Raw genomic sequence first — 27,606 nt, 5'->3', positions numbered from 1 at the left:
GGGTGGCTGTGCTTCTGTTCTGTGAGAGACCAGGTCTGTGGTATGTGGGTGGGTTAGGCCAGTTAGAGGGACTGGAGCAAGTTAGACAAATATTATGTTATTACAGAAGGCAACAAGCAAGTTCTATTCTTCCCCATGTTTTATAATGAAGGATGTGTCCAGGCAAGAGAGGATCATGACTTCACAAACACTATGGTCATATCTGTGAATTACTACTTTTACTGGATTTTAACTCTCCCATTTGTAAATGGTCAACTTTTCAAAACGTTCCCATCGAAACCAAGCAGGACCCTTGGGTCTCATAGGCCCAAAACCTTTCTGTGTCCCTCATTTCTTGATTACAGGAAATAGGCTTCATTCAGCCTCCATAACCTTCCATGAGTTCCAATAAGTAGGTTCAGTTCACTTCAGTTCAGTCACTCAGTCATGTCCAACTCTTTGCGACCCCGTGGACTACAGCATGCCAGGCTTCCCTGTCCATCACCAACTCTTGGAGCTTGCACAAGCTCATGTCTATTGAGTCTGTGATGCCATCCAACCATCTCATCCCCTTCTCCTCCTGCCTTCAGGAGGAGATCTTTCCCAGCATCAGGGTCTTTTCTAATGAGTCAGTTCTTTGTATCAGGTGGTCAAAGTATTGGAGCTTCAGCCTCAGCATCAGTTCTTCCAATGAATATTCAGGACTGATTTCATTTAGGATGGACTGGTTGGATCTCCTTGCTGTCCAAGGGACTCTTCAAGAGTCTTCTCCAACACCACAGTTCAAAAGCATCAGTTCTTTGGCACTCAGCTTTCTTTATGGTCCAACTCTCACATCCATATGTGACTTTGGAAAAACCAAAACTTTGACTAGACAGACCTTTGTCAGCAAGAAGCAGGTTCAATCAGCTGCTAATAAGGGAAGGGAGGCAATGTGGAGACAAGGGGGAAACAGTCAAGAAACAATAGTGCAGCCTTGGGGCAAAGTCTGGTTCCCCTTCAAGGGATATACATAGCAGTATTTTTGAGGTGTTTTGCAGATACTGAAACTCCCACCAGGTGGGAGAAGTTAAATGTTAATGATGGTAGGCTGCCCACAAACATGGAGACACCAGGAGGGTTGGAACCAGAGGCTGATGACGCTGACTCCCACTTACCTCACCACCAACCATTCAGAAGAATGTTCACAAGCTGATCACACCCTCTTTGAACCATTACTCTAAAACTCCTCACTACCCCCTCTAGGTTGGGACACAGAGTGTTAGTTCACTGTGGTCCCCTCTGTCTGGAAAGCAATAAAGTTATTTTTTTGTATTTCACCCAAAACTCAGTCTCCAAGATTTAACTTGGTGTCAGGGTGGATTTGGCTTCACCATATGCTAGCTCACTGGTTACTTCCAACATCCCTTTTCTATAGGTGAGGACACTGCTGCATAAAGAGGTCAAATGTTATAGTCACTACACAGCTACTAAAGACAGGACTAAGTTATAGCCTGGGTCCCAGACTCCCAGTGGGCTACACAGATGAAGGTAAAACTTTCAGTTACCAGAGTCACTGTGGAGCATTGCTAGGTGCTTATGAGCTCTATCTAATAACATTCACTGCCTAAACTTGAAACAGGTACCTTTTCCAGTCCTGCAGAACCTCGGAGAAAGAAATTCCATTCAGCTTCAGTTAATCTTCCTTGCTGACGCATGATCTCAACACAGAGCATAAAGCTGTAGATAAGTTTATGTTGTTCAAAAAGTCCTCTTGACACATTGACATAAGCAGTTAGGAGAGTCTGTTCCAGTAGTATTTCCATGCGCTGCTGTAGATCATCTGTCCTTTCAGACGTCTCAATTGTTGTGTTGAACAACTGTGACAGAGAACTCTATCAGTGTCTCTGATTTAATTCAATGTTGTGAAGGAAAAAAAAATCCCCGCTCTTCACCCGGACTCCCCCAAATTCAGTAACTAAATGTGTAGCAGCACAGAAGGTGAACAGTGTACAATGACAACGTCCAGGATTCATCCCCAATTGACACATTTATATGTAGCGTTGTGTGCGTTCCTTTTCCTGTCCCCATTTTCCAGAAATGGATTAATGACAAATTCTTGACTATTCTGTAGGGATCATCTTGAAGCGGGACAGAAAATGGAAAATGAAGGTGAGCTGGCAAAACCAGTTTCTCATATCCTCAAATCACACTTGATAATCACTTTGGATGAGAGGTCTAAGTGAAACAGGAGAGAAGGGGGCAGGGCACAACCTTTAAAACAATGACATAGCCCGAGGACACAACATAAACTTATTAGAATCAAATAGGTTCAAGATGGCGGATTAGTTGACTTTCCCTAGACCTTGAGCCTCATTGTAATACATCAGCAAGCTAAATGACACACCCACAGGTGCCATGACAATTCCAGGTGAAAGTCACTCAGTTGTGTCCGACTCTGAATTCTCCAGGCCACAATACTGGAGTGGGTAGCCTTTCCCTTTTCCAGGGGGTCTTCCCAACCCAGGGATTGAACCCAGGTCTCCCGCATTGCAGGCAGATTCTTTACCAGCTTAGCCACTAGGGAAGCCCAAGAATACTGCAATGAATAGTCTATCCCTTCTCTTGCATGGCAGGTGGATTCTTTACCAATTGAGCTATCAGGGAAGCTGACAATTCCAAGGTTGACCATAAATGTCAAAATGTGGGCAGTGGCCCAGTTCCTAGAAAATCCACCCCTTCCCCATAATAGCTGGAATACTCCTCCCACTCATGAAATTACCCACACCTATAAAAAATGATATCCCCATATCCTGGGGCCAGTCTGGTCTTTTGAGATGGTTCACACTGTGTCTGTGGAGTATGTTTCTCTCTAAGTACATTCACTTCTTACCTATCACCTTGTCTATCACTGAATTCTTTCTGTGATAAGACATCAAAAATGAGCTTCATTAAGCCCTGAGACCAGGCCTGATCTCAGTTAAAAGACCATAAGTTCAAGCCCCATTCTGGGTTGCATGTTTTTAGCGGGGTAGGATGTCAGGGTCACATCCTCTTCTTGACATTTCCACAAGATAATTCTTCGTGTGTGGGAAGAATGTGCAAGACTTTTCTTTGAAATTTAAGAGAAACCAGTTTTAAAGGGGGCTTCCTGGGTGGCTCAATGGTAAAGGATCTGCTTGCCAATGTAGGAGATGTAGGAGATGTATTTGATCTTTGGGTCAGGAAGATCCCCAGGAGAAGGAAATGGCAACCCATTCCAGTATTGCCTGGGAAATTCCACAGACAGAGAAGCCTGGCGGGCTGTAGTCCATGGGGTGGCAAGGACTTGGACACGACTGAGCACACACTCTCAATTTTAAAGGAAACTTCCACCCTGCTTCTCACGTAGAAATTCTGGGACAGGTCTACTTCCCAAAAGATGCCCTACACACATTACAAGAATATCAGGAAGGCAGCAGAGATGCTGGCATTGAGGTTTCAAGTGAGAGGGACAGAAGCAGCCCCACCCATTTCCTGCCACTTCCAAGTTGCACAAGGGGATGGGGGAGAGAAGATCCAAAAATTCCCAAGGGTCTCACGCTGTGTGATAAAGCTGAGCAGAACCTGAACTGATGGGCTTGCCTGAAAGTCGTGGGCAAGGGCATCTTGCAGTGGTAACTGGGGAGGGCCATCCATGTGGCTTCAGCCTTGAGGATCCACAGCACAAAGGGCAACGATGTGAGGTGAGGTCAGGATGCCCAATCTTTTGGTCACCTTTAGAAGGGTCAAGATGGAGAAGGCAATGGCAACCCACTCCAGTACTCCTGGAAAATCCCATGGACGGAGGAGCCTGGTAGGCTGCAGTCCATGGGGTCGCTAAGAGTCGGACACAACTGAGCAACTTCACTTTCATTTTTCACTTTCATGCATTGGAGAAGCAAATGGCAACCCACTCTTGTGTTCTTGCCTGAAGAATCCCAGGGACGGGGGAACCTGGTGGGCTGCCATTTATGGGGTCGCACAGAATCGGACACGACTGAAGCGACTTAGCAGCAGCAGCAGCAGAGGGGTCAAGATGCATTGTTCGTGGGGAGATCAGGTAGATCAAAGGTGACTAGTTGCTGGAAGCCAGCTGAGGACCAAGGCAGATCAGAGTCAAGAAGTGTGCTTCACTTGCCCCTAAAAATGCTGCACAGCCCTTGCGCAGGCCTTGATGTATCCATTTCTTCTGCCAACAGGATGGAGTACAAGAGCTGACTCTCAGGCTCCTCACCAAAAGACAAACCTCCATTCCATAAAATTAAAAGCCCAGGGAGCTCTACTCAATACCCTGTCATGACTTACATGGGAAAAGAATCTAGAGAAGACTCTTGAGAGTCCCTTGGACTGCAAAGAGATGAAACCAGTCAATCCTAAAGGAAATCAACCCTGAATGTTCATTAGAAGGACTGATGCTGAAGCTGAAGCTCCAGTACTTTGGCCACCTGATGTGAAGAGCTAACTCATTGGAGAAGATCCTGATGCTGGGAAAGATGAGGGCAAGAGGAGAAGTGGGCGACAGAGGATGAGATGGTTGAATGGCATCACTGACTCAATGGACATGAGTTTGAGCAAACTCTGTGAGACAGTGAAGGACAGGGAAGCCTGATGTTCTGCAGTCCATGGGGTTGCAAAGAGTTGGACATGACTTAAAGACTGAACAAACAAAACAAAAATATGTGTATGTATAACTGACTTATTTTGATAAACACCTGAAACTAACACAATACTGTAAATCAACTCTACTTCAATAAAAATTGTATTTTTTTTAAGAGCTTCAAGGAGGCATACCCTTATTCTAGAGAATTGGGAGAGTTTGGTCAACAAAGAATAATGGAATTGTTATGTTAACACACTCAGAAGAAAATAGGATTGGGTGTTTTTTAACAACCTGACAAGAGGCAGAGTTTAAAGTTCAGTGAAGAGGTGGTAAGTTTGGTGCTCAAATAAAGCGTAGTGAATCCTGACACACCCTAAATGATTTCAGTATGAAACGGATTTATGGATGGTTTGGTAGAGGATGTCTTGGCCAGGGCTGTCACCTGAGGTTGTGTTTTGGGCTTCTAGTTTCCCTTCTAAACTGCAAAATTCCAGTGTTTTGATGATCCATCCTACAATTTTTTTTTTTTTCTGTCAGTCCAACATATTTTCAGAGCATCTTCATTTTTATTGCTCGAAGGAGATTTTAAAATCTTGAAAAGCATGGAAATTCCTTGGTTGTCTAGTGGTTAGGATTCAGTGCTTTCACTGCTGAGAGCCTGGGTTCAATCCCTGGTAGGGGAACTAAGATCCCTCAAGCTCTGAGGCAGAGTAAAATGAAAAACAAAAACCTTGAAAAGCATGAATTGCAAAACACCCAGGATGAGAAAAGCATTATCGGAGTCATTTAGGTGGAATGAAAGGATTTACTTCTCCTTACCTTGCTTAGTCTAATATTTGTGTGTGTGTGTATGTCTGTGCTCAATCATGTCCAACTTTTTGTCACCCCATGGTGACCCCTGCCAGGCTTCTCTGTCCATGAGATTTCCCAGGCAAGAATACTGGAGTAGGGAGCCATTTCCTTCCCCAGGGGATTTTCCTGACCCAGAGATCGAACCTGTGTCTCTTGAATCTTGTCCCTTGGCAGGTGGATTATTTACCACTGTGCTACCTGGGAAGCTTGGTTTAATATCCACCAAGTAAAGGGGGAGACGGCAACCCCCTGTGAGAACAGCAACCCTGCCATTAGGAACAAGTGGAAATGACTTGCAAAGGCTGCTACAACAGATGCACATCTTGCTGGAAGAGAGCCCAGGTGTGCCTATACAACGTGCCTCCTATTTCTCTCAGTTCATTACCATTCTCTCCTGCAGCTTCTATTGCTGCCAGCCCCCTAACCATACCAAGGGGACTAAACAAGACATCGAGAGGAAAAACCAAGCTTGGTCTAGTGTATAAAAATTGTCTGAATATTTCAACATCATTTTTAAAATTAACTGTTATTGGAGTATAGTTTCTTTACACTGTTGTGTTAGTTTCTTGCTGTAGAGTGAAGTGAATCAGTCATAAGCATTCATATATCCCCTCTTTTTTGGATTTCCTTCCCATTTAGGTCACCACAGAACACTGAATAGAGTTCCCTGTGCTATACAATAGGTTCTCATTAATTATCTATTTTATACATAGTGTCAATCGTGTGTATATGTCAATCTCAATCTTCCAATTCATCCCACCCTTCCCTTGCCTACTTGGTAGCCATACTGTGTCATTTTTTGGGGGGGGCAGACTTTGCAGCCTGAGGGGACCTTAGTTCCCTGACCAGGGATTGAACCCATGTCCCTTGCATTGGGAATACAGAGTCTTAACCACTGGACCACCAAGGAAGTCCTCACTTATTTTTATGGAGGGTCAGAAATAGCCTCTTTGCTCTGAAGTGGAAGTGAAAATCACTTCAGTCATGTCCGACTCTTTGTGACCCTATGGATGATAGCCCACCAGGCCACTCCGTCCATGGGATTCTCCAGGCAAGACTACTGGAGTGGGTTGCCATGCCCTTCTCCATTTCGCTCATGAGGCACTGATACATTTCTTTAACAACAACAACCAGGCACTTACCTGTTTAAAATATTTTAGTGAGTACTGATACATGGGATCTATTTCTGAGAGGCTTGCAATGACAAAGTACATAACAGAGCCTTGAGTGGCCACAGGACGATACTTCTCACGAGCGATGTTGATCATCTGTTCAGTAGACTCAGCTTCCTTCAGTCTGACTTTAATGGCACCGGAAGTGATCTGAATAAACATAAGAAAACAAGTCCTTGAGGATGTGCTTCCAAAAAATGGTCGGATTTGGGTAACATATCCAGTTAGGTCTAGGAAAGAAAGAAGATGACGAATTCATGATTATAATAAGGAGGCTCCCCAGACACATGACTCAGAGACCTCCTTCTAACTGAGCTGACCTCTTTTCCAGGCAGAGTTAGGGATGGGTAGAAGAAAATAGGCAATGCAGGAGACTGGGGGAGAAGTGCAGCAGAATTTCTCTGAGCCTGGAACCCGGGTGCCTTCTGAAATGGAAACACTAACACCCAATTGCTTCCTGGCTTCATCATGAGCAGTCCTCAAGTGATCCAGGGTTCCTGTAATGAAAGGAGATAGGAGGGAGAAAGGATATCCATGAAACTGTTCATGAGAGGGGGTGGAGAGAGCCCGGAAGGCAGTGGTACCACTTCCCACTCTGGAAGATCAAGGAAATCTAATGTTCTCTCTCTTTTCCTGGTACTCCAGGTGTACATACATGGAAACGCGGGGGTAGAAGCTGTTGTTTGAGAAGGGTTACTGGCTCAGTGTTAAAGAATCTGCCTGCCAATGCAGGAGAGGCTGGTTCAGTCCCTTGGTTGGGAAGATCCCCTGGAAGAGGAAATGGCAGTTCACGCCAGTATTCTTGCCTGGGGCTTCAGACAGAGGAGCCTGGTGACCTACAGTCCAAGGGGTCACAAAGAGTCAGACATGACTTAGTGACCAAACAATAACAGCGTAATCCTAAGTAAGCTAGAGATGTTGTCAAGGTCTCTCGCTGCTCTCTTGGTTTTCTGTCTTTTGGGTTTGTGGCTCTGGGGCGCCTTCTGGCCAGTGGGGTTTCCAAGATTCGCTTCTCTGTCTCCTTCAGGCTCTCTGCCTTTCCCTATTGCTGTCTGTCCCTGTTCTGTTCACCACTCTCTCATCTTCTTCGGGTGTGGACATCCCTAGGTTGGGAAATCCTCTGTCTTGAAGTCACAGGGTCTAGGGCAGGGACCATGAGCAATCACTACGGAACTGCTCACCTATGAACTATAGGCAGGAAGTGGCAGTAAGTGCAGCCCGGGAGCAATCAATCCTGACTCTATTAAAAAAAGAACATTTTTAAATTTATTTTTAATTGGAAGAAAATTGCTTTACAATGTTGTGTTGGTTTCTACTGTACAATAATGATGTCTCTGCTCTATAGGAAGGATGTCTTCAAGGCAACGCCTTGCAAACAGAAACTAGTTTACAGATATAGATGATAAGATACTGGAGAGAAGTCCCCACTCGCGAAACTAGAGAAAGCCCATGCACAGCAATGAAGACCCCACGAAGTTAAACCAGTTCTAATGAGGTGGATGAAACTAGAGCCTATTATACAGAGTGAAGTAAGCCAGAAAGAAAAACACCAATACAATATACTAACGCAAATATATGGAATTTAGAAAGATGCAAATGATAACCTTGTATACGAGACAACAAAAGAGACACAGATGTATAGAACAGTCTTTGGGACTCTGTGGGAGAGGGTGAGGGTGGGATGGTTTGGGAGAATGGCATTGAAACATGTATATTATCATATGTGAAATGATTCACCAGTTCAGGGTCGATGCATGTTACAGGATGCTCGGGGCTGGTATGCGGGGATGACCCAGAGGGAGGATAAGGGGAGGAGGGAGGTGGGAGGGGGGTTCAGGAAGGGGAGCTCATGTACACCCGGGGTGGATTCATGTCAATGTATGGTAAAACCAACCAATATAATATTGTAAAATAATTAGCCTCCAATAAAAAAAAAAAAACTCAAAAAAAACACACAAAAAACTGGCAGGACCTTTAAAGGGTGCAGCTATATCTTTTGAAGTAACACACTGTTTATAAATAATAAAAATATTTGACTTGCCTTTGAATCCTGGAGTGTGTCAATGAGTTCTTCATTGTCCAGAATATTTCCCTCAGATGTGAAGAGCATTTTCAGGATTTTCTCTTCAATAGCTTTCAGTTGGTTTTTATCAGTGTTGATCCTCACGATGAGCTTGATCCTTTGTTCTTCCAACTCAGGCTTCTCGAGTCGCACAACATCACTGGTGCCAAAGTGAATCCCTAAGTTACATCTTTCTCAGGGCTCTAGGGTTCTATTTTTCTTTCCGAATTTCTCATTTTTTGTATCCTGAATACTACTTACCTGAATAATAATGCTACCAGCCAAATCCTAGTGCATAGGCCCCTCTTCTGCTGGGTGTCCCCAGTGACTATTCGCTGCATTACATATACATTTTAATTCTTTATCTTAGATCTCAGAGACCTGCACCTGACCATAGTTCCCACGGCTTCTGCTCATCTTCTCTTAGGAAAATCTGCTCAGTGCTTCATTTCTCTAATCATTCAATTTCTGTTTCTAACGGTTGCTTGTCCCAAGCTGAAAACGGTGCCTGGAACCTTCTTTTCCTACTAAGAAGGGAGACTCATGAAATCCCACCACCTCTCTGAAACAATTCTTGGTTGCATCTAAAAAGGGGGCTTTATTCATGATGAGAAAGCACAGGATGCTGGCCCCAGATAGCTAAGGTGCATATCAAAGGAGTGATTTCAGGGAGCCCAGATTCTTGCATCTTCGCATACATAGAAAAGCACTAGATTCCTTAACTTGACTTAACCCAGTTTTCTTTGGTGGTGGTGGTTTAGTCGCTTAGGTGTGTCCGACTCTTGCAACCCATGGACTGTAGCCTGCCAGGCTCCTCTGTCCATGTGATTCTCCAGGCAAGAATATTGGAGTGGATTGCCGTTTCCTTCTCCAGGGGATCTTCCCGACCCGGGAATCGAACTTGAGTTTCCTGCATTGCAGGCAGATTCTTTACCAACTAAGATATGAGGGAAGCCCTTTTAGAGGGAAGTTTTCTTTAATTAACAGCAATCTTTTGGTTACTCTGTTGCAAAAACTCTTGTATATCCTGGCTCCCCTCCTTGCCTCTTCAGAGCAGTCCCTCAGAGTGATCTGAGAGTCCTGTCTCCCAGGCTTGAAGCCCTCAGAATGTCCACCGAATAACACATAAATCTCAAAAGAAAAAGAAAAGAATAAAGGGGCTATACCTCTTGCTTCTCTAGTCTAAACATGCAAACTGATGTCTCCCCTCACTTGCCCCCATCCTTCTATTTGAAAGCTAATCTTTTTTCTTAAGTCAAAATTTCTGAACAAAATATTAGGAAATCGGCTCTCCCCACCCCTCCCTCCCCATCTGCCCTTTGTTTTTTACCTTAACAACTGATCCTCCAGGCCTGATTTGGTTACAGTGAAATTGATGATGGTAACTTTGATGCACACCTAGAAGAGAAGCAGAGAGTAACTGGTTCAGACTAATAATACATGGACGGTTTTCTTTATTAGAACACGGCTCATTATTACCCAGCTGGATGTATTCCAGGTCTAATGGTGAACACACTTGCTACCCACACAAGGCAAGCAATAAAATCCTAGTCTAAGTTCTTTTTTTAAAAAATTATTTAATTATATTATTTGGTTGCACTGGGTTTTAGTTGCAGCACATGAGATCTTTGATCTTCATTGCTGCATGTAGAATCTTTAGCTGCAGCACAATTTTGGCATGTGGGATCTAGTTCCCTGACAAGGGATCGAACCCAAGCTCCCTGCATTGGGAGTGTGGAGTTTTAGATATTGGACTACCAGGGAAGTCTCATGTCTCACAAAATTATAATGCAGTTTTCTCTACTGCCGTGAGTGACAATCTTGCTCGTCAAATGCCACTGTTAGAGAACTGTATTTTATGTAAAGGTGAGCCAGCGAAGGGTTAGAAAGAAGCAGGCTCAAATTCTAGCTGTACCTGTCAGTGTGTATGTGATGTAGAACAAGCCAGTCCATTCTGAGCTTCAGGTCCTGATCTTTAGAAATTGGGAAAAGAAGTGACTTCCCTGGTGGTTCAGTGGCTAAAGATTAGTGCTTCCAATGCAGGGGGTACAAGTTCGATCCCTGGTCAGGGAACTAAGATCTCATATGTCATGTGGTGCAGCCAAAAAGTTTTTTTTTTTTTTAAAAGAGAAAAACTGGGAAAATAGTAAGCAACAATGCATAGGGTATTTGTGAGGCTAAATGAGCTAATAAAAATCACTTAAGGTGACTTTCACATTGTTTACCTTTGTTAAAAAGAAGCTGTATGACTTTCACATAGTTTGCCTGTGTTAAAAAGAAACCGTTGATACTAGAGTTTTATATACTTTGTCTCATCATACTGTTTTTATGAGAAATTGTTGCTATAATATTCTGACATCACTCGGATAGGGAAACTCGCTCAGTTGTGTCCAACTCTTTGCAACTCCATGGACTGTAGCCAGCCAGGCTCCTCTATCCATGAAATTCTCCAAGCAAGAATACCCACTGCAGTGGGTTGCCATTTCCTCTCCAGGGTATCTTCCTGACCTAGGGATTGAACCCGGATCTCCTGCATTGCAGTCAGACGTTTTACCATCTGAGCCACCAGGGAATAAGTCAACAGCAAAAATCATACATGTAGTGTTTAAATGTCATTTATTTTATAAACATTCTTACAAAATTTTAAACGATTTTGTTGACACATAGTTGATTTAAAATGTGTTAGTTTCTGCTGAACAGCAAAGTGATTCAGTTTTATACATATACATATATGTAAACATTCACATTCCTTTTCATATTCTTTCCCATTTTATGGTTTGCCACAGGATATTGAATATAGTTCCATGTACTATTCAGTTGGACCTTGTTTTTTATCTACATACACTATTCTTATCTAATCTTCACAGACAAATCCTTGAAGTAAGCTTTATCTCCACTTTAGCTGATTGACTCAATGATCCAAGAAGTGGAATAATCTACCTGCAGTCACAGAGCTCGGATTGGGGAGGTGTGTGATATTCTCCCAAAAGTTAAATAAGTGAGAAACTGAAGGCTGTGAATCAGCATGTGGGTAGTGCTTAGTCGCTCAGTTGTGTCTGACTCTTTGCTGCCTCATGGACTGCAGCCCTCCAGGCTCCTCTGTCCATGGGGATTCTCCAGGCAAGAATACTGGAGTGGGTTGCCATGCCCTCCTCCAAGGGATCTTCCCAACCCAGGGATTGAACCCAGGTCTCCTGCATTGCAGGCAGATTCTTTACCATCGGAGCCACCAGGGAAGCCCAAGAATACTGGAGTGGGTAGCTTATCCCTTCTCCAGGGGATCTTTCTAACTTGGGAATTGAACCAGGGTCTCCTGCATTGCAGGTGGATTCTTTACCAACCGAGCTTTCTAAAATCTAAAATGACCTTTGGGAAGTGAGCTCTGGCAGTGGCTACATATTTAAACCCCTTGAGGCTGACAAGCAAAACCCTGACCTAGGCTTTTAAGAGCATTTCCCTCATTTTATGCAAGAAGGGTGTCAATTTTATTCAACCCGAATACATCCAGGGAAGACAGGCAGTTATAAGGATTCAGTTATTAAAACAAAATGATACTCTTCAGAATGGTATGTTCCAAGATGACTTTTAGTGGCAGTTTTAGAGGAGTGAATTTGAGGGAAATTCGGACACCACTAGAGAAGGGGTGGGGGCCTATGGGGCTGGGAAGATCCTGCAGTTAGTGGTTGCGCCTGGAGTGGAGGCAGCCCCAGGCTATGAGGGGTTAGGGGAGAGAAGTGGGGATGGGTAGGTGGGTAGGTGGAGCTGCCCCTCAGAGCTCCCTGCGGGGAGGGAGAGAGTAATCCCAGCTGTCTTCTTTTCTGTACAACTGCCTCGGCTCTGCAGCCCAAGAGGAGGGAATCTTCTGGATCTTACTGCGGTTCAGAGACTTGTGGATGGATGTGGGGCTCACACAGCTCCCCTCAATAGTCTGAGAGCATGAGGAAGGGGACAAGATGCCCCTCCCCCAGAGCTCTAAGTACAGACTCCAGACATTAGAATCACGACCTTCTAATGTCATCGGTCACCAGAGTTCTCAAGCAGGCCATTTTCTTATTTGAGACTGTCTGCCGGGCGCCAGCAGATAGACATTGACAGATCTCCCCCACTCCTGGAGGCTCTCTTAGGCTCTGAGTCATTTCTCAGCCACAATAAGAGGGGACAAATGGCCTTGGTTCTGAGGAGAGAGAAGAATGATTCAGTTCAGTTGAGTTCAGTCGCTCAGTTGTTTCGAACTCTTTGCGACCCCATGGACTGCAGCATACCAGGCCTCCCTGTCTATCACCAACTCCCAGAGTTTACTCAAACTCATGTCCATTGAGCCAGTGATGCCATTCAACCATCTCATCCTCTGTTGACCCATTCTCCTCCCGCCTTCAATATTTCCCAGCATCAGGATCTTTTCAACTGAGTCAGTTCTTTACATCAGGTGGCCAAAGTATTGGTGTTTCAGCCTCAGCATCAGCCCTTCCAATGAATATTCAGGACTGATTTCCTTTAGGATGGACTGGCTGGATCTCCTTGCAGTCCAAGGGACTCTCAAGAGTCTCCTCCAACACCACAGTTCAAAAGCATCAATTCTTAAGCCCTCAGCTTTCTTTATAGTCCAACTCTCACATCCATACATGACTACTGGAAAAACCATAGCTTTGACTAGATGGACCTTTGTTGGCAAAGTAATGTCTCTGCTTTTTAATATATTCTCTAGGTTGGTCATAAACTTCCTTCCAAGGAGCAAGCATCTTTTAATTTCACCATCTGCAGTGATTTTTGAGCCCCCCCCCAAAAAAAATACAGTGTGTCACTCTTTCCATTGCTTTCCCATGTATTTGTCCCGAAGTGATGGGACCAGATGCCATGATCTTAGTTTTCTGAATGTTGAGCTTGAAGCCAACTTTTTAACTCTCCTCTTTCATGTTCATCAAGAGGCTCTTTAGTTCTTCTTCGTTTTCTGCCATAAGGGTGGTGTCATCTGCATATCTGAGGTTATTGATATTTCTCCCAGGAATCTTGATTCCAGCTTGTGCTTCATCCAGCCCAGCATTTCTCATGATGTACTCTGCATATAAGTTAAATAAGCAGGGTGACAATATACAGCCTTGACGTACTCCTTTCCCGATTTGGAACCAGTCTTTGCTCCATGTCCAGTTCTAACTGTTGATTCTTGACCCACATACAGATGTCTCAGGAGGCAGGTCAGGTGGTCTGGTATTCCCATCTCTTTCAGAATTTTCCAGTTTGTTTGGATCCACACAGTCAAAGGCTTTGGCATAGTCAATGAAGCAGAAGTAGATGTTTGTCTGGATCTCTCTTGCTTTTTCAATGATACAACAGATGTTGGCAATTTGATCTCTTGTTCCTCTGCCTTTTCTAAATCCAGTTTGAACATCTGGAAGTTCACAGTTCACATACTGTTGAAGCCTGGCTTGGAGAATTTTGAGCATTACTTTGATAGCATGTGAGATGAGTGCAATTGTGCAGTAGTTTGAGCATTCTTTGGCATTGCCTTTCTTTAGGATTGGAATGAAATTGACCTTTTCCAGTCCTGTGGCCACTGCTGAGTTTTCCAAATTTGTTGGCATATTGAGTGCAGCACTTTCTTTTTTATTTTTTTTATTGGAGGCAAATTACATTAATATATTGGTTGGTTTTGCCATACATTGACACGAATCTGCCCCGGGTGTACATGTGTTCCCCGTCTTGAACCCCCCTCCCACCTCCCTCTTCCCCATATCCTCCCTCCAGGTCATCCCTGTGCACCAGCCCCGAGCATCCTGTATCATGCGTCGAACCTAGACTGGTGATTCATTTCACATATGATAATACACATGCTACAATGCCATTCTCTCAAATCAGCTCACCTTCAACCTCTCCCACAGAATCCCAAAGACTGTTCTATACACCTATGTCTCTTTTGCTGTCTCATATACAGGGTTAAGGTTACCATCTTTCTAAATTCCATATATATGCATTAGTATGCTGTATTGATGTTTTTCTTTCAGGCTGACTTCACTCTGTATAATAGGCTCCAATTTCATCCACCTCATTAGAACTGACTCAAATGCATTTTTTTTGATGGCTGAAAAATACTCCATTGTGTATATGTACCAAAGCTTTCTTACCCATTCATCTGCAGATGGACATCTAGGTTGCTTCCATGTCCTGGCTATTATAAACAGTGCTGCAAGGAACATTGGAGTACATGTGTTTCTTTCAATTCTGGTTTCCTCGGTGTGTACGCCCAGGAGTGCGATTGCTGGATCATATGGCAGTTCTATTTCCAGTTTTTTGAGGAATCTCCACACTGTTCTCCATAGTGGCTGTACTAGTTTGCATTCCCACCAACAGTGTAAGAGTGTAAGTGTTCCCTTCTCTCCACACCCTCCAGCATTTATTGCATGTAGACTTTTTGATAGCAGCCATTCTGACTGGTGTGAAATAGTATTTCATTGTGGTTTTGATTTGCATTTCTCTGATTATGAGGGATGTTGAGCATTTTTTCATGTGTTTGTTAGCCATCTTTATGTCTTCTTTGGAGAAATGTCTGTCTAGTTCTTTGGCCCATTTTTTGATTGGGTCATTTATTTTTCTGGAATTGAGCTGCAGGAGCTGCTTGTATATTTTGGAGATTAATTCTTTGTCAGTTTTTTCATTTGCTATTAATTTCTCCCATTCTGAATGCTGTCTTTTCACTTTGCTTATAGTTTCCTTTGCTGTGCAGAAGTTTTTGATTTTAATTAGGTCCCATTTGTTTATTTTTGCTTTTATTTCCAATATTCTGGGAGATGGGTCATGGAGGATCCTGCTGTGATTTATGTCGGAGAGTGTTTTGCTTATGTTCTCCTCTAGGAGTTTTATAATTTCTGGTCTTACATTTAGATCTTTAATCCATTTTGAATTTATTTTTGTGTATGGTGTTAGGAAGTGTTCTAGTTTCATTCTTTTACAAGTGGCTGACCAGTTTTCCAAGCACCACTTGTTAAAGAGACTGTCTTTTCTCCATTTTATATTCTTGTCTCCTTTGTCAAAGATAAGGTGTCCATAGGTGCTTAGATTTATCTCTGGGCTTTCTATTTTGTTCCACTGATCTATATTTCTGTTTTTATGCCAGTTCCATACTGTCTTGATGACTGTAGCTTTGTAGTAGAGCCTGAAGTCTGGCAGGTTAATTCCCCCAGTTCCATTCTTCTTCCTCAAGATTGCTTTGGCTATTTGAGGTTTTTTGTATTTCCATACAAATTGTGAGATTATTTGTTCTAGTTCTGTGAAAAATATCGTTGGTAGCTTGATAGGGATTGCATTGAATGTATAAATTACTTTGGGTAGTATACTCATTTTCACAATATTTATTCTTCCAGTCCACGAACACGGTATATTTCTCCATCTATTAGTGTCCTCTTTGATTACTTTCACTAGTGTTTTATAGTTTTCTATGTACAAGTCTTTTGTTTCCTTAGGTAGATATATTCCTAAGTATTTAATTCTTTTCGTTGCAACAGTGAATGGAATAGTTTCCTTAATTTCTTTTTCTATTTTCTCATTATTAGTGTATAGGAATGCAAGGGATTTCAGTGTGTTGATTTTATATCCTGCAACTTTACTGTATTCATTGATTAGCTCTAGTAGTTTTCTGGTAGAGTCTTTAGGGTTTTCTGTGTAGAGGATCATGTCATCAGCGAATAGTGAAAGTTTTACTTCTTCTTTTCCAATTTGTATTCCTTTTATGTCTTTTTCTGCTCTGATTGCTGTAGCCAAAACTGCCAGAACTATGTTGAATAGTAGTGGTGAGAGTGGGCACCTTTGTCTTGTTCCTGACTTTGGGGGAAATGCTTTCAGTTTTTCACCATTGAGGATAATGTTTGCTGTGGGTTTGTCATATATAGCTTTTATTATGTTGAGGTATGTCCCTTCTATTCCCACTTTCTGGAGGGTTTTTATCATAAATGGATGTTGAATTTTGTCGAAGGCTTTCTCTGCATCTATTGAGATAATCATATGATTTTTATTTTTCAGTTTGTTAATGTGGTGTATTACGTTGATTGATTTGCAGATATTGAAGAATCCTTGCATTCCTGGGATAAAGCCCACTTGGTCATGATGTATGATCTTCTTAATGTGTTGTTGGATTCTGATTGCTAGAATTTTGTTAAGGATTTTTGCATCTATGTTCATCAGTGATTTTGGCGTGTAGTTTTCTTTTTTTGTGGGGTCTTTACCAGGTTTTGGAATTAGGGTGATGGTGGCCTCATAGAATGAGTTTGGAAGTTTCCCTTCCTCAGCAATTTTCTGGAAGAGTTTGAGTAGAATAGGTGTTAGCTCTTCTCTAAATTTTTGGTAGAATTCAGCAGTGAAGCCGTCTGGACCTGGGCTTTTGTTTGCTGGAAGATTTCTAATTACAGCCTCTAATTCCGTGCTTGTGATGGGTTTGTTCAGATTTTCTGTTTCTTCCTGGTTCAGTTTTGGAAGGTTGTGCTTTTCTAAGAATTTGTCCATTTCTTCCAAGTTATTCATTTTATTGCCATATAATTGCTGATAGTATTCTCTAATAATCCTTTGTATTTCTATGTTGTCGGTTGTGATCTCTCCATTTTCATTTCTAATTTTATTGATTTGGTTCTTCTCCCTTTGTTTCTTGATGAGTCTGGCTAGTGGTTTGTCAATTTTATTTACCTTCTCAAAGAACCAGCTTTTGGCTTTGTTGATTTTTGCTATGGTCTCTTTTGTTTCTTTTGCATTTATCTCTGCCCTAATTTTTATGATTTCTTTCCTTCTACTAACCCTGGGGTTCTTCATTTCTTCCTTTTCTAGTTTTTTTAGATGTAGAGTTAGGTTATTTAGTTGATTTTTTTCTTGTTTCTTGAGGTGTGCCTGTATTGCTATGAACTTTCCCCTTAACACTGCTTTTACAGTGTCCCAGAGGTTTGGGGTTGTTGTGTTTTCATTTTCATTCATTTCTATGCATACTTTGATTTCTCTTTTGATTTCTTCTATGATTTGTTCATTATTCAGCAGCGTGTTGTTCAGCCTCCATATGTTGGCATTTTTAATAGTTTTTCTCCTGTAATTGAGATCTAATCTTACTGCATTGTGGTCAGAAAAGATGCTTGGAATGATTTCATTTTTTTTGAATTTACCAAGGCTAGATTTATGGCCCAGGATGTGATCTATCCTGGAAAAGGTTCTGTGTGCACTTGAGAAAAAGGTGTAATTCATTGTTTTGGGGTGAAATGTCCTATAGATATCTATTAGGTCTAACTGGTCTATTGTATCATTTAAAGATTGTGTTTCCTTGTTAATTTTCTGTTTAGTTGATCTATCCATAGGTGTGAGTGGGGTATTAAATGAGTGCAGCACTTTCACAGCATCATCTTTCAGCATTTGAAATAGCCTAACTGGATTTCCATCACCTCCACTAGCTTTGTTCATAGTGATGCTTCCTAAGGCCCACTTGACTTCACATCCAGGATGTCTGGCTCTCAGTGAGTGATCACACCATTGTGATTATCTGGGTCATGAAGATCTTTTTTGTACAGTTCTTCTGTGTATTCTCTCCACTTGTTCTTAATAACTTCTGCTTCTCTTAGGTCCCTACCATTTCTGTTCTTTATTGTGCCCATCTTTGCATGAAATGTTCCCTTGATATCTCTAATTTTCTTGATGATTAGAATTCATTAGAATTAGAGGATTCATTAGAATGCTTGGAGAGCAGAAAAGGAGCACAGGGAAGTGAGACAGGGTGGGGACTGGGGACCCAGCAGTGGGAGGGATTTGAGTCCCAATCAGAAGGTGAGCAGATGGGTGACAGGAATCAGTCAGGACTCTGAAGAGAAGCAAGTAGAAGATGGTGGGAGGAGGGAGTGATAGAGGGGAAGAGGGGTTAGCAGGAGTCATTCCTTTCAGCAAGGGGAGACCCAGCACACCAGCAAAATCCTCTCAGGCTGGGGGTTCCAGGCCTGCAGCTTGTACCTCAGGCAGGTAGTGGGGGTTTGGCAGTTTGGTCGTCATGTAGAACCTGAAGTTTTTATCATAATCAATGTCCGAGTCTCCAAGGCGAATCAGCAGTCGTCCACCACTGATGAAAGTCTGTTTCAACAGGATGGGTTCCAGAGCTGGATCCAGGGTTTCTCTAAGCTTAAATGTTAAAACAATAAAAAATATATTTTCAAAAGGCATTAAATACATGGCAGCAACTTTTTCAAATTTCTTATTCAGACTTTACTCTGAACAGGCAAATGTTCAGTGATCTTATGGATATTTCTTAAACTCTGCCCACTCCCTCTAACAGTGTACATTTTCCAGAGTTTGTTTCCTTAATACTCTAGCGATAAGAACATGGGAAGGTCATATATTTATTTGGGGTAAATTTATACACAATTCATCCCCAGGAGAAAGCAGCTAAGAAAGAAGAATCCATAGGGTGGTCCTTGAACAGGTCCCAGACAAAGGAAACTCTGTTCACCTTCATGGTTTTTCTAGGTCAGAAGCAGGCAGACTCCATCCTGCAGGCCGAATCTGGCCCAATGGGGCCTGTTTTTGTATAGCTCTTGAGCTAAGAATGGTTCTTACCTTTTTAAAGGGTTGTAAAACAAATAAACAAAACCCCCAAAGTAAACAAAACAGAGTATTTGTTCAGAGAATGTTTGTAGACAGACCGTGCATACTAAGTTGCTTTAGTCATGTCTGACTCTGTGTGACCCTATGGACCACAGCCCACCAGGCTCCACTGTCCAAGGGATTCTCCAGGCAAGAATACAGTATGTGACCTGAAAAACCCAAAATATCTGGCTCTTCACAGAAAGTTTGTAGATCTCTACTCTATGTGACAGTAATTTGTACCCCCTCAAAGCAAATCTGATTGTTGGTAAGAACATGGACAAGTAGACACTGCCAACAACCCCCATGATAAATACCTTTATATCAGCTTGTATGTGATGGGGGCCTTGGAGCTCCCAAAATTTGATGTAATTTATAACTAACAAGACCTGGACTTCTCTGGTGGCTCAGGTGGTAGAGAATCTGTCTGCAATGCGGGAGACTTGGGTTTAATCCCTGGGTCAGGGAGATCCCCTGGAGAAGGGAATGACAACCCACTCCAGTATTCTTGCCTGGGAAATCCCATGGACAGAGGAGCCTGGGGGGCTACAGTCCATAGGGTCACAAGGAATTGGACATTACTTAGAGACTAAACAACAACGATAGCTAACAAATCTATTTTAAATTGCAATGTGGTACCTGAGCGTGCAATTTCTTAAAAGATTATGAGGTAAAAGTTTCCCTTACTACCCACAATACAATTTTGTGCTTTTTACTATTTTTTAAAAAATATTTATTTGGCTGTACTGGGTCTTAGTTGTAGCACATACAATCTTCTTTTTTTCTAGTTGCAGCATATGGGATCTAGCTCCCCAACCAGGGATGGAACCCAGGTTCTCTACGCTGGGAGCACAGAGTCTTAGCCACTGGACCACAAGGGAAGTTCCCAGTTTTGTGCTTTTTGAAGTCTATTCTATGGCATGTCCCTCATGGAGGAAGTAGACGAAGCTCCACTTGAGGATTAGCTGGCTACCTGTTCAACATTCTGTTTCCATTCCCTCTGATAATGTTTTCAGGTATTTCCTTAATTTTGTTAACGTTTAAAAATCTGAATAACAAGGGAAGATAAGATTTCTTTCTACTAAGTGTGACACTGTGATAATTTTGGCATTAAAGCAGAGCTAGTTTTTCTTTTCTACTTTCATGTTGGCTTAATATACTGAAACAGTGTTTCTTGTAAGTTGTGTGTAACCTACATTACCTTGGTGGCCTGAAGTATTCAGCTATCAAGCAGACTCTTTAGTGGACTGGATCTTTGTCACTGAAGTGTTCTGAAGTATTAACATACACTTTGATATTTAAAAGAAAAATACTCATTAAAGCTGGGCTTCCCTGGTGACTCAGTGGTAAAGGATCCACATGCAGTGCAGGAGACTCAGGTTCAATCCCTGAGTCAGGAAGATCCCCTGGAGAAGGAAATGGCAACCCACTCCAGTATTCTTGTCTGGGAAATCCCATGGACAGAGGAGCCTGGGGAGGCTACCGTCCAAGGGGTCACAAAAGAGTCAGACAGGACTGAGCGATTAAACAAGAACGACAACTTGTTAAAGTGACTTTCATCTTCTGGAATCTACTTTTTAAACCTCTCATCCCCGGTAATGATCAACTGCATGTGCCAAGCCTCTAGAAATTAGTATGTTAAACTGAACCAGCTTAATGGAAATAACTACCCATAGGGCTTGTTTTCCAAAAAAAAATATTTTTTAGAGTGGCACGTTTATAAGTCTACCTAGGAATGTTGGAAAGCCATTTGAAAAGTAACTCAGAGAAAGTTTTGTGAATGTAGTGCTTAAATCACATTCCAGCTTTAAAAGTTGTAACAAATGCAGATGAATTAAAAATAAATAAAAATCTATTCTATTTCATTAAAAGATAGTGATTGAGATTGGTTAACTTTATTTCACACCAGTGGGTGGAGGCAAAAGTTTGAAAATACCACCCCACAAATATAGAAAGCAGTTAAGTGTATAATCTGAGTGACACCAACTCACAGAAAGCAAGAGAGACTCCCTGCCAAAGATTTTTGGAGATCTCACCCTCTCCTGTAACTTCAGGGTTTAAATTGGGGCCTGGGACTCATTACAGAATCTTGCCCATTTTGGTCAAGGTCACAGCCACACATGGAGGATTCCTGTGCTCTTTGGAGCTCAGATTGGGAGCCTGGTAACTTGCTGTGGATTTTCTATACAATCAAGGCTGCTCAGATGGTTTACTTCACTTCTGTGCCTCAGATTCCTCATTGGTAAAATGGGATAATAGTAGTAACCACCTTGTAAGGTGCAGTGTGGATTAAAGAGTTCATACACATAAAACACCAACACCAGAGTCCGGTGTGTAGGAAGCATTCAGTGAGTGATGCGTGTGTGCCAAGTTGCTTCAGTCGTGTTAGACTCTTTGCAACCCCATGGACTGTAGCCTGTCAGGCTCCTCTGTCCATGGAATTCTCCAGGCAAGAATACTGGAGTGGGTTGCCATGCTCTCCTCCAGGGGATCAAACCCACATCTCTTGAGTGTCCTGCATTGCAGATGGATTCTTTATTGCTGAGCCACTGGGGAAGCCCATCAGTGAGTGGTAGCTGTTTCTAATATTAGCTGCACCATGCCAGGGTTGCAGCTAAGCTGCCCCAGGTCCTTGGTCTGTTCTGAGCTTCTCGCCATTCTGCTGCTGCAGAGATCCTTCTAGACACAGTTACGCTGAGACTAAGCTCACAGTGTTCATTTACTCATTCTTCTCTTATACAACTAATATGAGAAATTAAGGAAATAAACTACAATTGTTACCCAGTTTCTTTTGTGTCGAAGGCTGCTGTACATGCTGTCCTCTTTGCCTGGAAAGACTATCTTTCTGAGTGCTCATGGTGAACTCCTCATACAGGTTACAACTTAAATGTTACCATTAGTAACCATGACAGTAGTCAGCTCTCCCCACCCCACCTCCTTATTAGCTATGTCAGCACTGGGTTTATCTCTATGAAGTCCCTACCACAAGTTCTCTTCGTCTCCTCTGTCTCATTTTCTCTCTCTTTTCTCTGTTTATTGTCTCTGTCCCCAACTAGGTAGTCAACTTATTAAGGGCAAGAACTATCTTTTTATTGTTTTCCATTGATTCTCAAACAATGTTGAATGAATGAACAGTTTCAAAAACATGCACTCTTGGAGTGATTGGATTCTGAAGAAATAAAGCACAAAGACTTAACAAATACATACTTTTTTAAAAAATGAAAATTTATATCATACCACTTAGTTGAATTCTAACTTTCCGTCTAAGTGGAAAATACCATTTATACTTATTGGGGTGTTTTGCTGGCTTCGCATCACCAGTGCAAGCAGACGTGCACTGATGAGGTTGCCGCTTTGAATTTCTGGGGCTGCTAGTGATCAAGAGTCACACGAAGCCTGAGAGTCAGCAGTGGCAGAAGACAGTGACCGTCCCACTTAACACCAAAGCAGTGTCTTCCAAAAACTGGTTCAGTGACAGGCCATCCCCCATAGGAGAGTGTATTGTTTAAGGAGCAAAGCAATTGGTTTGACCAGTTAGAAAAGGGAGCTGACTGGTGTCTTTGTCATAATGTGAGGAGCCTGGTAGGCTGCAGTCCAAGGGGTCGCCACGAGTCTGACATGACTGAACGACTTCACTTTCACTTTTCACTTTCACACATTGGAGAGGGAAACGGCAACCCACTCCAGTGTTCTTGCCTGGAGAATCCCAGGGACGGGGGAGCCTGGTGGGCTGCCGTCTATGGGGTCACACAGAGTCGGACACGACTGAAGTGACTTAGCAGCAGCAGCAGGCATTGCCTGTACAGGTTTTCGGATATGGAATCCTGTTAGTGTGGAAACTAACACAAGGAAAAAAAAGTGAAAAAGCAAACCTCTTCCAGTAAGACGGGTAAACCAAGTCGGATCGAATTTTCAAGTGTGCGTAAGAAATTACTATCTGTGAGCTTAATGATCTTTAAACCATTTTTGCTTTCTTTGTTTCTTATCCAGCGGTTTGCCTGTATGAGAAAGCACAGAGTAGGACATTTCAGTTTGTAAAAATGTGAACGTTTTTAAAGTTTAGAAATTATGTTCAATCTAGAAACAAGTTTGAAAGATTTTACACAGTAAAGGAAATATTTTGTTTGATGTTTTCATTCATTAAATGAAATGAAAAGACAACCCTCAGAATGGGAGAAAATATTTGCAGATGAAGAAACCAACAAGGAATTAATCTCCAAAATAAATAAACAGCTCATGCAGCTCAATATCAAAAAAACCAAACAACCCAATCAAAATGTTGGTGGAAGATATAGCATTTCTCCAAAGAAGACATACAGATGGATAAAAATACACATGAAAAGATTCTCAATATCACTAATTATTAGAGAAAGGCAAATCAAAACTACAAAAAAGTATCACTTCACACACTTCAGAATGGCTATCATCAAAAAAATCTACAAACAATAAATGCTGGAGAGGGTGTGGATAAATGGGAACCCTCTGACACTGGTAGTGGGAATGTAAGCTGGTGCACCCACTATGGAGAACAGTATGGAGGTTTCATGAAATTAAAAGACGTCTTCTCCTTGGAAGGAAAGTTGTGACCAACCTTGATAGTATATTAAAAAGCAGAGACATTACTTTGCCAACAAAGGTCCGTCTAGTCAAGGCTATGGTTTTTCCCGTGGTCATGTATGGATGTGAGAGTTGGACTGTGAAGAAAGCTGATTGCCGAAGAATTGATGCTTTTGAACTGTGGTGTTGGAGAAGACTCTTGAGAATCCCTTGGACTGCAAGGAGATCCAACCAGTCCATTCTAAAGGAGATCAATCCTGGGTGTTCATTGGAAGGACTGATGCTAAAGCTGAAACTGCAATACTTTGGCCACCTCATGCGACGAGCTGACTCACTGGAAAAGACTCTGATGCTGGGAAAGGTTGGGGGCGGGAGGAGAAGGGGACGACCAAGAATGAGATGGCTGGATGGCATCACCGACTCTGTGGACATGAGTTTGAGTGAACTCCGGGAGTTGGTGATGGACAGGGAGGCCTGGCGTGCTGTGATTCATGGGGTCGTGGAGAGTCGGACACGACTGAGCGACTGAACTGAACTGAACTGATGGAGGTTTCTTAAAAAACTAAAAATAGAGTTGTCATATGATCCAGCAATCCCACTCCTGGACATATATCTGGAGAAAATGATAATTCGAAAATATATCAATGTATGAATCCCAGTGTTCTTGGCAGCATTATTTACAATCACCAAGACATGGAAGCAAACTAAATTTCCATCACAGAGGAATGAAAAAAAGATGTGGTACACTTATACAATGGAATATTATTCAGCCAAAAAAAGGACAAAATAATGATATTTGCAGCAACATGGGTAAATACAGAGATTGCCATACTGAGTGAAGTAAGTCAGAGACAAACATCATATGATGCCATTTATATGTGGAATCTAAAACAAAAGGGTACTAGTGAACTTATTTAGAAAACAGAAATAGAATTACAGATTTAGAAAGCAAACATGGTTACCAGAGAGTAAGTGAAAGTGAAAGTTCAGTCGCTCAGTCGTGTCTGACTCTTTGCGACCCCATGGACTGTAGCCTGCCAGGCTCCTCCATCCATGGGATGTGCAAGAATACTGGAGTGAATTGCCATTTACTTCTCCAAGAGAGTAAGTAGGGGAGGGATAAATCAGAAGATTGGGATTGACATATACATACTACTATATATAAAATAGATCATTAATAAGAACCTACTGTATAACACAGGGAACTCTACTCAGTACTCTGCAATGCCTATATGGGAAAAGAAATCTTAAAAAGAGTGAATATATAATAGATTCCCACTTGAAACTAATACAACATTGTAAGTCAATTATACTCTGATTTTAAAAAAAGGTAAAATAAAAGAAAAATCACTCCCCTTGCAAATAAAAACACTTTTTAATTCTAACGTTTGGGATTCTTTTTTGTTGTTGTTCAAACTTGGGACAAATAAAGTTTTTTTGCTTTTTTTTTTTACACCATCTAGGTTAAAAAAAAGTTCACACAAGGTGTTCAAGATCCATATATGAAAATAAAGCTCACACAAGGTGTTCAAAGTTGTCTCCCTTGCTTTAAAACTGACTCCATTTTCTAAACCCTATTTAGAACATGATGAGATGGTTAGAAAGTGCCACTGACTCAATGGACATGAACCTGAGCAAGCTCTGGGAGATAGTGAAGGAAAGGGGAAGCCTGGCGTGCTGCAGTTCATTGGCTTGCAAAGAGTCAGATACAATTTAGCAGCGAAACAACAGCCATTTAGAACAACTGATCCAAGGACTTAGGAGTCTGATAATGGAATTCAGTAAATTCCAGGAAAGCTGGCCCCAAATGCATCACGTGAAAGTAGCTCAGTCATGTTCAACTCCTTGCAACCCCAAGGACTGTAGCCCACCAGGCTCCTCTGTCCATGGAATTCTCCAGGCAAGAATACTGGAGTGGGTAACCATTCCCTTCCTGACCCAGGGATTGAACACGGGTCTCCTGCATTGCAGGAAGATACTTTACCACCAGCGCCAAATTCATCATACCCTGACTTCATTCTGACTCCTCAGAACTCTTAGGGACAGGGACTATATAGGAATGAATTTCTGCTCCCACAGAAAACAGAAAACAAATGGTCAACTCTCTAAATAAAACCAACCAAAATCGAGTGTGCAGAGCACTTGGACTCTTCCCTTTTTAGTTTCTCCATAAAATGAGGGATGTGAACTAGAAGACATCTTGATGGCCTTGTAGGTTTACGTCCAAGATCTTACAAGTACATTGAAGTCTACTTTTAGAATTTGTAACAGAATGATATTAAGCAGAGTTAATAGGCTGCTCTTCATCTGAAGCACTGGTTACACACCTGATCTTGGGGATCAATCATCAAAGGCCACCGTCTGCCTTGAGTAACCAGAATGCCATTTTCCGTTGATATCAAGTCCCGGGGCAGCCCGTCTGTGTTCCACTGCCGTATTTCGTAGGGATCGCCGAGAGTGTTAATGAGACTGAAGTCGGGATTGATTGGGATCTCCAGAGACTGACAGTCCTGGATCCAATACTCTATAAGCTGTCGAGGGAGAAAAGTTTACTTGTACATGAGTCAGGAACACTTAGTAAATGAGGATCCACACCACAAGTCCTACCAGGCTCCACAGGCATCCTGGAACCAGAGCCCAGTACGTAAGAAGTGGACAAAGAATTAGGAGATCCAGGGGCTGGAACTACACCATTAGCTAGGTGTGGCTTTAGGCATGTCATACGCGCTGTCAGGTTTCTCAAGTATAAAACACAGGTTGTCATGGTAATCTCCTCAGACAATCTGGGGAGAGTCCGAGACCACGTGGAGAAGTTGGGGGTTCCCACAATGATCTTGTGTGATCCTGGGAATTAGCAGATGAGGCAGAGGGCTGTTATTAGCATTCACCTCCTTCAATGAGTGGTGCAGACATGCACAACAGGGACCTGTCACCCTCAACAGCGCCTGCTCCCCTGCTTGATTAGAATCAGTTGACCCCTGAGCTCCTGGAGAGTCTCGACAAGTCTTACACCAACTAGGTTTTAGAACTCAAGGTTAAGGAAAAACATTTTTTGAAAGACGTTTCATAAAAGTGTTTTGCAAATATCTCCAAATAATCCCTGCTCTTTCCCATTGCTGAGCCTGTGTAGCAGCCTCGCCAGTTCAGAACACTTCATCCTGGCTGAATTTGATGCCACTTCTGATCCTAGGGGTGGGAGACTCTCCGTCTCTTTTTCTTCTCCCAGGTTGCCGTGTTGTGTAAGCAAAGCTGTGAGTAACTTTCTAAGGTAGGAAAGGAAAAGAAGGACTGTGTTAAGGAAAGCCTAGGGGTACAGGGGAGTCCCTTGGACTACAAGGAGATCAAACTAGTTAATTCTAAAGGAAATCAACTCTGAACATTCAATGAAAAGACTGATGCTGTAGCTGAAGCTCCAACACTTTGGCCATGTGATGGGAAGAACTGACTCACTGGAAAAGACCCTGATGTTGGGAAAGACTGAAGGCAGGAAGAGAAGGGGGTGACAGAGGATGAGATAGTTGGATGGCATCACTGACTCAATGGACATGAGTTTGAGCAAACTCTGGGAGACGGTGAGGGGCAGGGAAGCCTGGTGTGCTGCAGCCCACGGGGTAGCAAAGTGTCAGACGTGACTTAGTGACTGAACAACAATAGGGGAGGTGGTGGGTAGTGGAATGTAGACCTAAGTTTCCATCATGGAGAACCTTCCTCTAAACCCAGAAAAACGACGCACACACCCCGCCTCCCCCAGTATCAGCTGCTTCTCAGTCCTCACAGGAAGCACGTTTGCTCAC

At 42.5% G+C, this 27,606-nt stretch overlaps 1 protein-coding gene across 1 annotated transcript in view; it reads right to left on the bottom strand.

Annotated features, from left to right (window-relative positions):
- The window catches only part of DNAH6 (dynein axonemal heavy chain 6), a 301,941-nt gene that overhangs the window by 85,187 nt on the left and 189,148 nt on the right, over positions 1–27,606 (bottom strand). Inside the window, exons 54-60 of the mRNA XM_055400589.2 lie at positions 26,140–26,343; positions 23,128–23,253; positions 18,629–18,793; positions 9,996–10,063; positions 8,645–8,825; positions 6,574–6,753; positions 1,605–1,838 (exon numbers count right to left, since the gene is read on the bottom strand). Of these exons, the coding sequence (XP_055256564.2) occupies positions 1,605–1,838; positions 6,574–6,753; positions 8,645–8,825; positions 9,996–10,063; positions 18,629–18,793; positions 23,128–23,253; positions 26,140–26,343 (1,158 nt within the window). The remainder of the gene's footprint in view (positions 1–1,604; positions 1,839–6,573; positions 6,754–8,644; positions 8,826–9,995; positions 10,064–18,628; positions 18,794–23,127; positions 23,254–26,139; positions 26,344–27,606) is intronic.

The sequence above is a fragment of the Moschus berezovskii genome, chromosome 11 (genome assembly GCF_049115385.1).
Source record: "Moschus berezovskii isolate FMDL1 chromosome 11, NW_MosBer_1.0, whole genome shotgun sequence".
NCBI classification, from domain to species: domain Eukaryota; kingdom Metazoa; phylum Chordata; class Mammalia; order Artiodactyla; family Moschidae; genus Moschus; species Moschus berezovskii.
The sequence above is the reverse complement of the archived record's forward strand: the minus strand, read 5'-3'. Positions and strand labels throughout refer to the sequence as shown.